The following is a 14,640-nucleotide window of genomic DNA, read 5'->3' as shown; positions in this document are numbered from 1 at the left end:
AAAACCCGATGCTAACAACATTATTCCCAGTCGTCTTTGTCACTTCACATTAATCTTTATATGTCAGCAAAATGTAATAGGTTTATAGGTTTAAATAGTCTGTCCTTGTGCTGTATTGCATCAATGGTGTGATTGTTGTTGCTCATACAAACAAACAAACCCAGAGGAGATGCTTCCCATCGCCCCGCTGCCGTCGCTGGGTGGGCTTCACTGTTTTTGACATTTGAGCCGCAGGGTGATGGCAAACTGTGTTAGAGAGACACAGCAGTGAGCCGCCGTCCACAGGGGACGACATGCAGCTCACCCCTAAACTCCTGCCAACAAATAATTCATACCGCTAACATTTACTTTGTTGAAACGCTGTCCGGCCTTTATCCGCCACCCCGTCTGTGAACCTCAAAGTACCTGTCTCAGGTGGACTAAGTGTCCAACTGAAGTACATAGAAGCTTTTTAAAGTTTTGCTGCAGTTGAAAAATAGCCGGAGTGCTGGACAAGAAAAAACAAATCTATGATAGAATTGATCATCTTTAAATAAAAAATAAAAAGGATGCAGCTTTAAATCCACTTTAATATACAGTAAGTGTACATTTTTACAAAATAAATAAAAAGAAAGACAAACGAATCCCTTGACATTCAATTTCGGCAGCTACACAACCCAGAGGTGTCAGCGAGCTCCATCAGTGAAACCGAAATCATCCCATTTTGGCAGCTTTACACACAAGAAAGAGGACACTGGAATGATGCAACGTGGCATCAATAAAACTCTGAACTTCTTCCTCTTTGTGGCTGCAGAGCTGGACGTTGGGACTTTTCCAGGAGGTTCAATGGACAGAATGAATACTGTTAATTTGACAAGTAGACACTCAATTTAAAAAGAAACTTAACAAATGAGTTCAAATAAAGTGTTCACGAGGAATGAGCCAATCAAAATGTGTCGTTTCTCATCTTCTTCAAAGGTCTGGTGGAGGGTCGGAGGTCCTCCGGTCCGTGGGCGAAAGCACAGTGTGCAGCCTGCAGGGGGCAGCGCTGAGGGTGGTGGTCGTAGAACCAGCAGGGCCGAGTTTTCAGGGCACCAGGGGCAACAGGCTTCCTCTTGGTGTCCGCCCTGGAGGACTTCCTGTCCCGCCAGTCTCGTATGAACACCGTCCCTCCTTCTACTGAAAGAGAAGGATCAACAGGAAGATTCCAGACCTCTTCAGAATAAAGTGCATTCCTCCAAAAGTTACAAATAACTTTTTATTTTGTTACTTGTTTGTTGTGTATTGTGTTTTATGTAGACTGGCTATGAAAATGCACATAAAGCAGGTGGTCCAACTACCTCTAAAGACCTGGTGGTTGTTCTTGAGCAGCGTCTGAAGGCCTCCACACTCCTTCTTGAGGAGCTGCAGGGTTTCCTGCTCCATCAGCCCAGCGACCTCGCTCACAGAGAGGCTGCCTGTGGGGGAGGGATGAGGGAGGAGGGGAAGAAAGGGATGAAAGGGATGAAAGAGCGAAGAACAGAGAGTGACAGAGGAGCAGGAGGAAGTCTTTCGAAGCTACATTCATCAATATATTAACGCGCTGCTTCAGGCAGGCACAGAAATAAATAAAAAATGTCCAACCCTACGGAGTCAGCTGATGTCACCAGTTGTTTCGTAAGAGGCAGAGCTACGACATCGTCTCAGTGGAAATGCTCCAGGAGTGACAGGACGACCAGCGCTATATACCGAGCATTTGACAGGAAGAGAGTCCTCGGTCGCTGCCTTTCAGTGTAAATCCGGGCTGTGAAGTGTGCTCAATTAAAGCTGCTCCACCCAGCTCCACCCAGCATGCATTTCACCGCTGCAACTCCCACCGACCGTTTGCGAGTCACGGTCGAGCCACTGGGACATTCATTTTAGATACTAAAGAGCAAAAATAAAAGTAGAAAGTGGGATATAGAAAAGCAGAAAGTCCTATGCTACGAGTTTAGCGAGTAGTTAGCAGATTACTGAACAGCACCACGCCTTTGGGCTCCGTTTCGTGAGATTTTCAATATTTGTGGCGTTGACCTTTTACCCCCAGAAAACAATTCAATCAGGACTGACATTTGGTTTGTACAAATGACAGTCTTCCTCCCCTTTTCTCTGACCTATTGGAGAGGGACACACCGCAGGACTTCCAATGCTACTTCGTGCCATTTCATAACAATATTTGACCTAAATCTGCAGACATCATAACGCGATCTTCTTCATACTTTTACTGCAAATCTCTGGTGGCACTTCAGTCAACCCCTGTTGGCTCAGAGATTATTGAATATGACAGAAATGCATTGGTAAATATATACTTATCCGAGTTCAGTTGGCCAAAGAAATAAAAGGTACTATCTAAAAGCTAATGTATTATATATAAAAACGTTTTTTATTTATGTGGCACCAACTCTACAACTGAATTTAGAACTATGAGGGTTTCCAGTCATCTAAAACATATTGTCCTCCCAAATGCATCCTAAACTTTGCTGGTGAAATTGCTGCGTTAATACCTAAAAAATGCAACACACTCCCACATTCACAGACACTCACACAGCCAAAGACTCCTGGGTTGCAGAGTGTGAAAGCGGGCAGACTGCCGTCCTGCAGCCCAGACGCCGGGGAGCTCCAGGCCTTAATATAATATCAATACAGCGTTTAGCGCTGCCCTTTACTGCCTACAATGTTAATGGGGATTAATGGGAGGAGGGCAGTATTGACGGAGGAGACTCTGCTTGGACTAAGACCAACAGAGATGATTATTAATGGCTCGACTTGACATACAGTTGGACTGAACGTCCCCTGTGCAAAACGCTAAGATGGCCGGTGATTGATTGCTTGTTGTGGAGGATTGTTTTTTTGCTGCTTAAGCCAATTCAGAATCAGGCTGAGTGCAGAAAATTAGCTCTAAGATTGCCGAGTGGTGAATAAAACATTTGAAAGGATCATTATCATGAGCAGAGCTCTAATACAGGTTTGCTGGTGATTTGATTTTATTGTCTGTCAAAACCTGAACATGCTCAAAAATAGTTTCGTATATATTTACCTGAGAGTCAGAATTATCCAAAGGGGTGAAGATTAATTAAAAAGTTGGGAAAGCTACACAAAGTCATCTTTTTGTTGACTTTCATCAAGTAGTTCTCTTTTCTTGTGAAGTAAAATCTTGTGAAAAGCCAAAAAAAAACCTCCCACTCATAATTATAACACTCATAATAACCATAATCAGAAATCAGCTGCCTCTGAATAAATGGCTGTGATAACCGGAACATAACATTTCTTTATAATTCCTGATGAAATATTACAAAGGGCTGCTATTTTCATAATAGAATAATGTGCCAATTACTCTTCTAGATTGTTCCAGAAAAACGGTTTTGGTCTTTAAAATGACATCGCAATATCCCAAAGCTTAAGCTCACATCTTCAAATTGCTTGTGTTTACCCTTAATTTATTAAAAAAAACGACTTTAATGATCCTTTAAAGGGATTTACTTTCTGTTGACCGACTAATCGATTAACTGACAAACTGCTGCGGCTCTAATATTATGAACAAGCTGTAATCTTATGTGTGAGGTGAGTTTAACAGTAAAGACTGCAGGAAGATGATGATGATGAGTCTGGCCAAAGTTGGCAAAAAGCGCAATGGGAGGCGCCCTTCGTTAATAACATACTGTACCAGCTCACACCCACTCCCTCTTTCACGCAGGCTGTTTCTGTGAAGTGCAATTATAATGGGTGCACGAAGAAACAATACAAAGAATATTCTTCTGAATTCATTTTTGACCTGTTGTACCTGATTTTTTACGAGTGTAATGTGAGTTATTGTCATTGTCTACACACTGAGACTTACATAACTACCTGAGCCCAGTCAGCAGAACAGCATGCATGAATTAATAACTTGACTCACAGCTACCGGTAACTATTTAAAACGCCAGGGAGATATATACGGTATTACAGTAAATATCATGCTATAGAACAGCAGTATGGCTTGTGCATTTGTCATTATTGGCCTCAAATCATGAACTTTGCCAAAAATGAAACTAAAGCAAGAAAGGTTTCCTGGTTTTGATCAGGAAATACCTGCTCAACAAGCCAAAGAATCAGACCAATAAGCCTTGATTGTTATGAAAAGAAAAATGTAAAAGAAGTCGGACGGTACTCAGGTTTGATACACTGTCATAGACAGCAATGACTGTTAAAAAAAGAGACCACGCGCTCCGGAGCAACTCATAAATATCTTCAACAAAATGTGGACTTACACGACAGACAGGAAGCTATTTAACCCAAAATTCTACTTTAGTATCACCTAAAAATATCAAAATGTACCTTCTGTTCTTACACAGCTGATGACTGGTAGGAATACCTCAATACAAATGCATCTCCATGCATAAATCATAGACGGTGGTGCATTATTCATCGAGTCATCTCTATACAGGGTCACAGGCTCCCTTTATTCGCTCTCCCTCATACTTTCTACCTCAGATTTCAGCACTGACATCATGTTTTAATGATAGTAGTCCTCATCTCCTTATGTCATTCATATTGTGTGTGTGTGTGTGTGCGTGTCTGTGTAGCAGCAGGGGGCAGAGACAAATGTGACACGTGGGCGGTGTGTACATGTGTGTGATGCAGTGTGCATATGTACACTCTGTACCGTGCGGTGCAGGAAGTGGCTGGCAGAGAGTGAGATACGGAGTTCAAAGCGGCAGCGCTGTGTGTGTGTGTGTGTCTGTGTGTGTGTGTGTTTGGGGTGTTGACGAGAGGGTGGGGGGGGAATCAGATGAGAGGTTCCGGCTGCGGAGAAATATATTTTAAGAAACCGACGAGAAATGTGAGAAGTGATTCACCATGCCCTTCAAAGGCAACTACATATTCAGTCTATGTGGAGTCAAATAAATAGTTTGACTGTTTCCCTGTTCCTAGTATTTATGCTAAGCTAGGCTAACCGGCTGCTGGATGTAGTCTTATAACTAATGGACAGATGTTAGAGGGATATCCTAAGACATCTCTCCCGAATAAGCCTATCTCCCAAACTACTCCTTTGAACCTTGAATCTCATTTTTGTACATCTGTGTTGCCATAAAAAAATATCTTACATAACAAAATTGTATACAAAAATTGCTTTTTAAATTAGCAGTTAATGGTGAGTTAGCCACTGATAGCCTCAGCTAAAGCTAAGACTAAAATTTAAGTTTAGATTTTTACTTACCTGTATGTAAAATGTATTCATTATGATATACTGCCATCTTGGTAGTTGTGTAATAACAGTAGCTCCACATAACTAAACTAAACGAGGCAGCAGCTACATACAATCATGAAGGACGAACAAAGAAGGCTAAACTCCTGCTAAAGCTAACATAACTAGCTTAGCATATATCAGTTAGCCAACATCTCAAATTTTGGGTCATTTCCGCAACCTTTAAATCCCAAATAATGTATTAAATTGTAAATAGTAAAATGGACACCTAGCAAAACAGAGATGCATTTAATTATAAGCTACGCTGTAAATAATGAAAATTATGTTTTTGTGTTGTATTTTGTTGGTTTTAAGGAAATTACCTTCACGGTAAAATGTCATATAACAGCCTTATTACATATTACAGCCTATTATTGCATCAGTTACGTTTAACAGCCGGCCTGAAACCGTTGACCCTTGTTTCCTCACTGCTTCTGTAGATACTAATCTCTTCCTTCAAAGTGCACAATAACAAGACTGGAGCAGTGAGCTTCACAGATAATACTACTCTGGATTTAATCTCAACCTGTTCATCACCTCAGTAAGAGGCTGTGTCCAGCGAGACTTGTGTGATTTATTTTGTATCTCAGGTGTTTTGTGTCTATTGCCGTTTACCTCCTCGATTCCAGTCAGTGGAGGACGTCCCACCGTCTTCTTCAGTCATTCCCAGAAGAACGTTAGCAACCTGCAGAACTACACCGTCAACAAAGTCCCGCGGGAGAGCGGCGCAGTTTCGAACCACTTCGACCCTGTCTCTGGGCTGGAACCCCGCTCCCCAGCTGCTGTCGGGGGTCCCGTCAGTGTCTTTGTCATTTCGGATGCCTGACCTGTGGGCCGTGGCTCCAGAGGTGGTCTGGTGGCTCTGGATGTAACGAGCTCTTCGCTGCTCTGCCTCGGCCTCGTCGGATAGCCGGTAGCTTCTCGACTTTCCCACCAGACACACCTGCAGAAGAAGGAGCTGAATGTCAGGACGACTCTCATGGGTGCTGAGGTCCAAAAGTGTAAAAAAAAAAAAACTCAAAATGATGAATACAAATCCTCAGTATGTGTGTTACTATGGACAAAAAAACAAACTGATTATGACTGATCCCCGCACATTAAAAGCTAAGTAAATACTTACTTGTCCACGTGTATTGAAGCCATTAACGGCTGCCAGCTGTGAAAGAAGCGTCCCTTTGGGGACGATAAAGACTCGATGTATTTCTGTCTGTCTGTACTAAATGAGGCTCAGGTGGCGCAAAGGCAGGGACGCACAGCTGTGCCTGTTTGGAGAACAGCGACGCATTTTATGATCATTTTTCAGAGAATTCTAATGAGCTTTTTTCTAATAAATAAAGAGATAAAAATATTATGAAAGTGAGAGTGACACCTACAACATCAAAGGTATGAGGTACAAGTGCGTCGGCTAACCAAGAGACCAGCATGCTGTATTCACTACTTACCACCCACTGATTGACTATGTGGTCTTTTTACACTTTGCAGGTCTTACGATCAAAATAGTCTATTTATTTTGATATTTACGCAGTTCAAAGAGCACTCCACCAATTGTACACATGAGGTTTACTTGATTGGTCATGTAAAGTACTACTCTTCCTGTGTAAACAGCTGTACAATGTCCTCTGGCTATGGAGAGAGCTTACTGCGATATGAACTGGGGGTGTAGAGTTTGAAAAGATGTGGGCCTTTATCCAGAAGGGTCTAATTACATTATCAAGTTGCATTGTGGGAATTGTAGGAGCTCGAGTTTTTGCTGCGTGACACAAACTAGGGGTCAGTATAAAGATCAGGATACCTAAGCATCTGCTGCATCAATTTTAAAGTGAAATAGTGCTTGTGTAACTTGTTTTAGAGTTTGGATTGAAAGAACAGACATAATAAAAATATGGTAAATGTTTGGGGATAAGACGAGTGAGTTCTGAGTCTGGACTACGTAAGCCTACCCGTTTGGTGGATGGTATTCTCAGGCAGTCCTCCTCAGTGTTGAAGCCACTGACTTGGCTGACCTCCGCAATGAAGTCGATGTATTCTTTGTACTGAGACTTCTTGCACTGGCGTCTCTGGTATTTCGCATCGAAGTCGAAGAAACAGCAGGGGAGGACGAAGTACCGGCAGGAGTAAGATGACCTGCAGTAAGAGCAAAAGAATTCTCACCCAGTGCCAAAGGAAACGATGATTATAAATCAACAAGAATCCATCAGGAGAGATTATCATCCGCAGTCACGTTAGAGAAAAGCAGAAGTCTGAGGCTCAACGTCGCCACCAGGTGGTCGCCTTAGAAGTAAAAAGCAAACTGACATGCAGGAACACACGCACACAGGTTCACACATCCTCCCTCTGCCCATAATGTTATTCCAAATTAGAGAGATCAGCTGGCACTTGAGCTGCTGAGTGAGATTGTGTCTGCTGATGACTCGCCTGGCAGCTATAACGGGGATCCATGGTGTGAGCTCGTCCGAGTGGTTCCCAATCAGCCAGTCCGTACCCGGGAATAAGAAGCACTCGCTGGGAGTAATTGCCTTTTCCTGAAATAGCAAAGACCAAAAAAAAGCACAAGAGCTCCTTAGAGCTAAGAAGACCCATACAGCCGTGATTTGATTCGGAATCACTTTATGGAAATTGTCCAAAAAAGGACATTTTTTCCCTCAAATGTTTAATATATCTCAGCACACCTGTCATCACAAATAAAGCGGGTGAGCAGCACTGAGGCCTGTGAGGTTCAGAGAGAGCCTCCAAATGGAGATTTAAGAGTACAGCACCCCTGAGGGCCAAGAAAGATTGGTCTGCCACATCCGCTCCCAAAAAGTCTGTCAATAATAGATGACCTGAAATGGAAGCAGTCAGCAGCTTGTTGTCAAATGAATGACTGAGTCCAGGAGGCAGTGTTTTGGGGGCTGGTTTCCCTGCTGGTGTGTGTGTGTTTACATGGATTTGTCTGGATTCAGTCCCATGTGCAGTAGTAGCGTTTTCTTTTTGTAGCATGTGGGGGTAGTTAAATCAAAAGTGTAAAATGTCAGGTAATGTCACACTGTTTTATTACTGTTAAATAACAAAGAAAATTCTTTTAAATGGATTTTAGTAAATAATTAACAGTTAAAAGGTTCATTCAGGGGCAGCAAGGTGAATATTATTTTCATTATCAATTAATCTGCTGAATACTTGGTCCATTAATCAATTCATTGTTTGGTCAATAAGTGACACAAGAATTGTGTATATATATTTATATATATATATATATATATAACGATTGACGGATTATCAATATTGTTGCCGTTACTAATGGATTAATAGTTTCAGGACTTCTATACAAAATAAACCAACATATTGAATCTATTTCTAGTGCTGTTAACAAATGAGGAAAATAAACATGCATTATAATTTGTTTAAATATATTCATAAATGTATTTATCTATTTACAATTCCATGTCTTATTTTCTATGTGCTACTCAAATTTAACCCTCAGTGTTTGACACTTCAAAAAGAACACGTTTCAATCTCTGCCTCTGAGAGAGCAGCTGGTGATGAGGATCATGTGATAGAATAAAGAGATATAAACATTTATATCATTGAACTTGACCTAAGATTTTAAGATTTACATTTTGTGCGCTAATACAAAAGACTGTCTCATGTTCTAGAAGTTGTCTGAATAGTTCACCCTGTTAAAAAGTGGGAAACGTCGTCCCTCCGTGAATCAAAGCACAGAGCAGCAGCAGTGAGGGGGTGATGCCAGCTGAATAGACACCTACAGCGAGCGATATGGATTCTCTGTTTCATGTGAAAAGATAATAACACTAATTAAATGTGTCCGCCTCCTTAATGCTCGGCTCGCTCACCTCTAGCAGAGTCTGGGGTCCGTACATGTCCCAGATCTTCCTCTTCCGAACATCGATGCCCTTTCCGGGATGCTGCAACGCAAGACGGCATGCAGGTCAGCGGACTCATTCTCAGTTGAAAAATATGGCAGTTAAAGTCTTCATGATGTCGTTAATAAGCGTTTTGTTTTGTTTAGTTAAGCGTTTGCATCCCCTTTCGTTCATAATGTGACATTAAGGCACGGCTTCTGACTGTCCTCAGTTCAGTTTCAGATTCTAATCGGGACGAGCGAGCCAAGTACACCTGAGTCTGTTCAGGCAACTAAATTGTTGTACAGAACAGAGTTTAAACCAAAAGTGGGTGGGCTTAAGGCAGAAGTTGTTCTTTAAAGCCTAAAATTGATTTTCGCTGATCAGATGTTGCTATATTTATCATTTATTAGAAAACTATTTACACAACAGCCTCATAATTGAGCTTCAGATCAATGTTTGAGATCACATGAGTGAGAGAACTAGTATTTACTGAACAAGTTTCTTTAAATTAAAGGTACTATATTTCTTGTTGATTAGAAAACTACAGTGGTTGGAAGTTGTTGCATTCGGTTCAGTGCAGAAATAGGCCCACATAGCCACTGTTTACATAGATATTAGGCCAGAAACAACCAATCTATGTCAGAGTTATCACATCATGGTTTTTTTCTGTGGCTTTTGTTGGTTTTCAGTGAGGTTCTAAACAGGAAGTAACGTACTTTACATCACACACATAACACCCAGCTTACCCCTTCACTGGCCAGTATGTGGACCAGGAGGCCGTTTCCACAGCCCAGGTCCACAAAGGACTGTTTGGCGGTCAGACTTTTCTCTGCTCGCTCCTCGGCCCACAGCACCTGGGGAACAGTGACAGAGACTCAACACTACCATATGTTGATGAGAGCCTTTGATCAGCGGCAGCGCGACACCTGCAGCTGCTGCAGACGCCCTCTCACCTGCCTCTGGCATGACATGTGAATCAATTTACTGGGTCCGAGCCATGTTTCACACTCAAATTGGTTGACCCAGCTTTGGTTACTTGGCCTGACAACATGTGACAGATACGTTTCACCTACACGAATATGTGCAGTATCGACGTATATACGTGGCAGTGGCTATACACATTTAAAGTAAGCAAAACATACAAGAAGTGAGGGCTATCCTTCAATTCACACATCAACCTTTCATGTAGCATTGATAAATCATTTATTTTGACAGCAAAACAAACTCACAATGAGATATGTAGCAATGGCGACATCCTCGTAGACAAATTTCTCAGGATCTGTAACCTCAGGCCAAATCTAGAGCGCGTGGGAAAATAAACGTCAGTACTCCGTAATAAAGATCTATAAATATTAACAGCATTAAAACAGGTTACATGTATAAAATAACAGTGTACTGTACCTTGACCATGGCCTTGTACTTCTCCTTCAGCTGCTGGTACATGACGCTGTACTTCTCCACCGGCAGCAGGGACAAGGTGCTCTTGAACTCACTGGTCTTGCACTCGGTGGCCCAGCGCACCAGTTTAGGCAGCAGGTCAGTGGACAGCCAGGGCAGCTTTGGGTAGGCCACGCCATCAGAGAACCACGCGTCTGAAGCCAAAACATGCAGCTCCAGGACCCTGAGGATGACGGCAGAATCATCTAGATTTTTTAATCATTCCAATTCACAAATTCTAATTTTAAAATCACAAAGAAAATGTATGACGTGGAAGCTAATTTAAAGATAAGGGCCGTAATGTGGGTCCTGCTTAATTACCTAACTTTAAAGGCCTGTCTTCAGAAGTCCCTGTGTCCAAATGAAATGTTAAGATCTACAGTAGTTACGTTTTGTGATGTAATCCTGCATAGTTCTACATGTATGTGCACATGTGGACCCCATAGAGAGTGGGAAGAATGGGGAGTTACTGAACATCCAGCAGCTAACGTCTCTTCTTTGAACTAATCAGCTTGTTCTAAGTGAAATTAACAATGAAGGCTGATTGAATTTTCTAGTTTTTTAGTTCCTATTTAACAGTTCATATCAGACACTAAATGCCTTTCTGCATCTTGTTTAATGCTGGTGGACTGTCAAAAACAACAATGGAATTAATCAAACACTGTTGTATTATAATGTTGACAATAAACCAAACAAAAAGGAAAATAATTTCGGAAAGCATCCCAATGCTATTTTCATTAACATTAAGGTATTAAAAATAAGTTTCGACATGTTATATTGTCAGTATTTCTGAGACCTTGATGCAGTCATGTTTACCTCCAGGCCACCGTAGTTGGACAGATCGTGCTCATCATTCAGCCACTCACCATTCCTCACAGTCCTGATGGAGGAGCTGGAACTGATAAATGTTGCCCCTCTTTAGAGACACCTGTCCTTCTGAGTCCTCTTCAAATGGAAGAAAGGTCACTAGTTGTCTGCCAAAGTCTTAAAACAGACAAAGACATTTTTAAAAGTTGTAATAATAGAACAGAGTTTGGTTGAGCCTTTCATTCAACTGCAGTCTTACCTTTGAGTATGACCTCTTTTTGCAGGTTTGTCCCATAACTGTTTACTTTAGGAATGACTGTTCTGACACTAGAAGACCAGGGGTTTTCCTTTTCGTGCGTCTGTGCCGGTGAAACCGTGCTGGTTATGAAGGAGAGCACATCAGGAGTGAGTTCAGGATCATCCAGCAGGAACAGCAGAGCCTCTCTGCCCACATCTTTACTCTCCGTCTCCTTAATTCCGCAAAGACGCTTGTTTACAACGTGAGGTTTATTTATCCACACGTCTACAGCTGACCAAAAGCCTTCTGGAAGAGTCTTACAGTCTCCTGGAAACTTTATATCGAAGAGTTTTGGCATAATTGAGCATCAGACACGACTACAAGCCATGTGTTTACAAACGGAGAGTGGACTTCCGGTTTCTTTTTACTTTATATATTTTATATTATAGAAAATTAGTACTTTAAGATAAAACTTGCTCGAAAAATTAATTCTTAGAATTTACCGACCTATACAATACACAAATGTGAAGCTTTATTGTCATCATTAGCCTATGAAAATATAAAAAAGAAGAAAAATGTTGTCGCAAAATGATGACGTTTCAAAAAGCGACTAGTGTCGGTTTGTATACAGTAGAGGGCGATGTTTCTCTTTGTCTGCATTTAATCATAATAATAGTGATCCTTTCAGAAAATAACAGATTTTTTTACGACTAATCTTTACGGTTTTTTCAACCAATTAACAAACCAATTCCCAACACCATTACCTGGTTATTACTATTGTGATCATGATTATCATTATTTTTTTTAGGATACAGCATCACTCATGTAAATTCAGGTTTAAGAACATCCCCTATACATTATTTCACATTATTTGTACATTATGCATGAATAATATTTCGTATACATAAATAGTACACACAAATGAAAATGTATAAAAGCATGTACCTAATGTATATCTACTATATCACTTTGATCTGGAAAGTGTACTATTGGTTTTGCATGCACTACATCTGTTGCATTTTTTCTACGTACCTGAGTCCTGTTTATTCTTACCCTTGTACTTCCCTTCAGGAGATCAATAATTTATTCTAGCCTATAAACTTTCAGTTTTTTTGTTTTTAATAGCTGTATAATCCCATACAAATTTGCATATTCTGATGCCTGTGCATTATTCATTTCATACAGATTTCAAGAAAATTCAGTCTGACATATTTGATCTCCACCAGAATATAGAATGATGTTGTGTGGGTTTGAACAGCATGTGCTTAATGATAAACTCACCAGTGAAGTCTAAAGGGTTATCTAAACTACTTTAAATCCACATCATTCTTAGTGTAAACGTTTATGTTAATATTAAACCCACTTGTCGAGTTATCTCCTTTCACATTCCGTGATATGTGACTCTCAACCTTTTTGGCAAATAATGCAACCAGATGAATCAACTTGCCTGATAATTGTTCACTCTTTGTTCCTCTGTCATACGTCATGTATCTCATTTCTTTGACAGCGTTGTTTCATAGTGTATCGATATCATACATATAAACCTATGAGCAAGAAAACTGTTCACACTATCATATTTCACTATGCTCAATTCAAACAACTAACACTGAATTTTTCCAGCAGTGATTCATGGGCCACGTCTCCTCACCTCTAGCCTTTTTTCTCAGAAACAAGAAACAAGATGGAGAGCGTCCCACACTGTAAGCTGACACTGAGGAACTTCAGCCTCAAAGATTTAAGACAACAGAAGAAGTGTAAACATCCGGCCCACACATTACTTGTAGACTCATCAAATCCTGGAAATTACAGGCTTTTGTCTAAATACCTGTTTGGTTTGATTTACTAATTCATCCCCTAGTCATTTTTTGTATTGTTTGTTAAGCTCCTGGTTGAATCATTATGAAAAAAAACTTCCGTAAACTACTCATTGAAAACTCAAATGTGTTCCTGCAATAGCTCACTCTCAATCATTAACCAACCTTTCATCTGTATCTTAATCTAGTTCAGTTGGAAGTGCATGAAAGAGGCGTAAAGCTGCTGTTTGCAGGGTCCTTTGAATGGCAGAGAACTTTTGTGTGTTTCGAGTAATTCAGGAAGGCAGGCAGGGAGGAGCGACAAGGGGAGATATACTGTACCGTGAAGTGCAAAGTGCAGGCAGGTCGTCCACAGTGCTGCCTGGTTTTTATTCAAATTAACAGCCATGTGGGAGGCAAGAAAAATCCTGTCAAACTTGCTTGGCAGCAGCAGGTGGGAGAGAAAAAGAACATTTGAGTTTCTTTATTTGACTCATGGCAAGTTTCTGTTGAGTCCTAACAACAAAATGAACCACGGCCAACGGAGAGAGTTAATCATGTTTAGCTTATTTATAGAAATAATTTGAACTTCAACATGACTAATTGGACATTTTACTAACTCATAGTTAGTCATCGTACCATGTTAAAAAGAAGTTGATGATTTCTGATCAATTAATGGAAACAACACGACATATAACAAACTAAGCTGTGAAGTCATTGGATAATTAACTTTCTATTCAAATTCCCCTTTCATTAGGCCTATGATCCTCGCTAAAACGAATGGAGTCCAATGCAGCGGGCCTGCAGTGAATCCTCATGGAGGTCAATGTTCACTTTATGTTGAAACTGTTTTACAGATGAGTCGATTCAACTTTATGGTCATGTTAGACGCTGACGTTGTGGGTGTGTTGAATTTTATTGCATCTTACTGAGGAGCTTACTCGTTGATGTACAGGGTAAAACAATATCAATTCAGCATCGCAAAAAGCCTGCACAATGATCAAAAAGGTGAATTTACGAGGAAAAAAGTTTCAAATAAAGACGAAACATCAGGCTATACACTTGTTGCCACCAATGTTAAGATTAAAGCTAACTTTATTAGGTAGGCCTGACACAGAAACCTAGCATTTATTTGAATTTGGTACATTTTGTGTACTCAAAAAACAGGCAATTCATCAACTATAACTTAAATACACTTGATTCTATCCTGAGTGAAATTTTAAAAATATTGCAAACAATGTGTGTTTACCTTCACTGTCAGGTTAAACCAGATTGCCACACGGTTATGGTATTGGTGAGGTC

At 40.7% G+C, this 14,640-nt stretch overlaps 1 protein-coding gene across 1 annotated transcript; it reads right to left on the bottom strand.

The window, feature by feature from the left end:
• Window positions 1–551: 551 nt before the first annotated feature.
• trmt44 (tRNA methyltransferase 44 homolog) lies at window positions 552–12,044 on the bottom strand. The gene is made up of 11 exons (XM_031851510.1): window positions 11,567–12,044; window positions 11,367–11,484; window positions 10,465–10,684; window positions 10,293–10,361; window positions 9,810–9,917; window positions 9,052–9,123; window positions 7,637–7,743; window positions 7,162–7,345; window positions 5,837–6,164; window positions 1,320–1,436; window positions 552–1,158 (listed from the first exon to the last, which is right to left on the bottom strand). Exons 1-11 carry the CDS (start codon window positions 11,901–11,903, stop codon window positions 926–928), a joined length of 1,893 nt encoding a protein of 630 aa, XP_031707370.1. The 5' UTR covers window positions 11,904–12,044; the 3' UTR covers window positions 552–925.
• Between the last annotated feature and the right edge of the window lie 2,596 nt (window positions 12,045–14,640).

The sequence above is a fragment of the Anarrhichthys ocellatus genome, unplaced genomic scaffold, assembly GCF_004355925.1.
Source record: "Anarrhichthys ocellatus isolate YVR2014 unplaced genomic scaffold, GSC_Weel_1.0 scaffold11, whole genome shotgun sequence".
NCBI lineage: Eukaryota > Metazoa > Chordata > Actinopteri > Perciformes > Anarhichadidae > Anarrhichthys > Anarrhichthys ocellatus.
The sequence above is the reverse complement of the archived record's forward strand: the minus strand, read 5'-3'. Positions and strand labels throughout refer to the sequence as shown.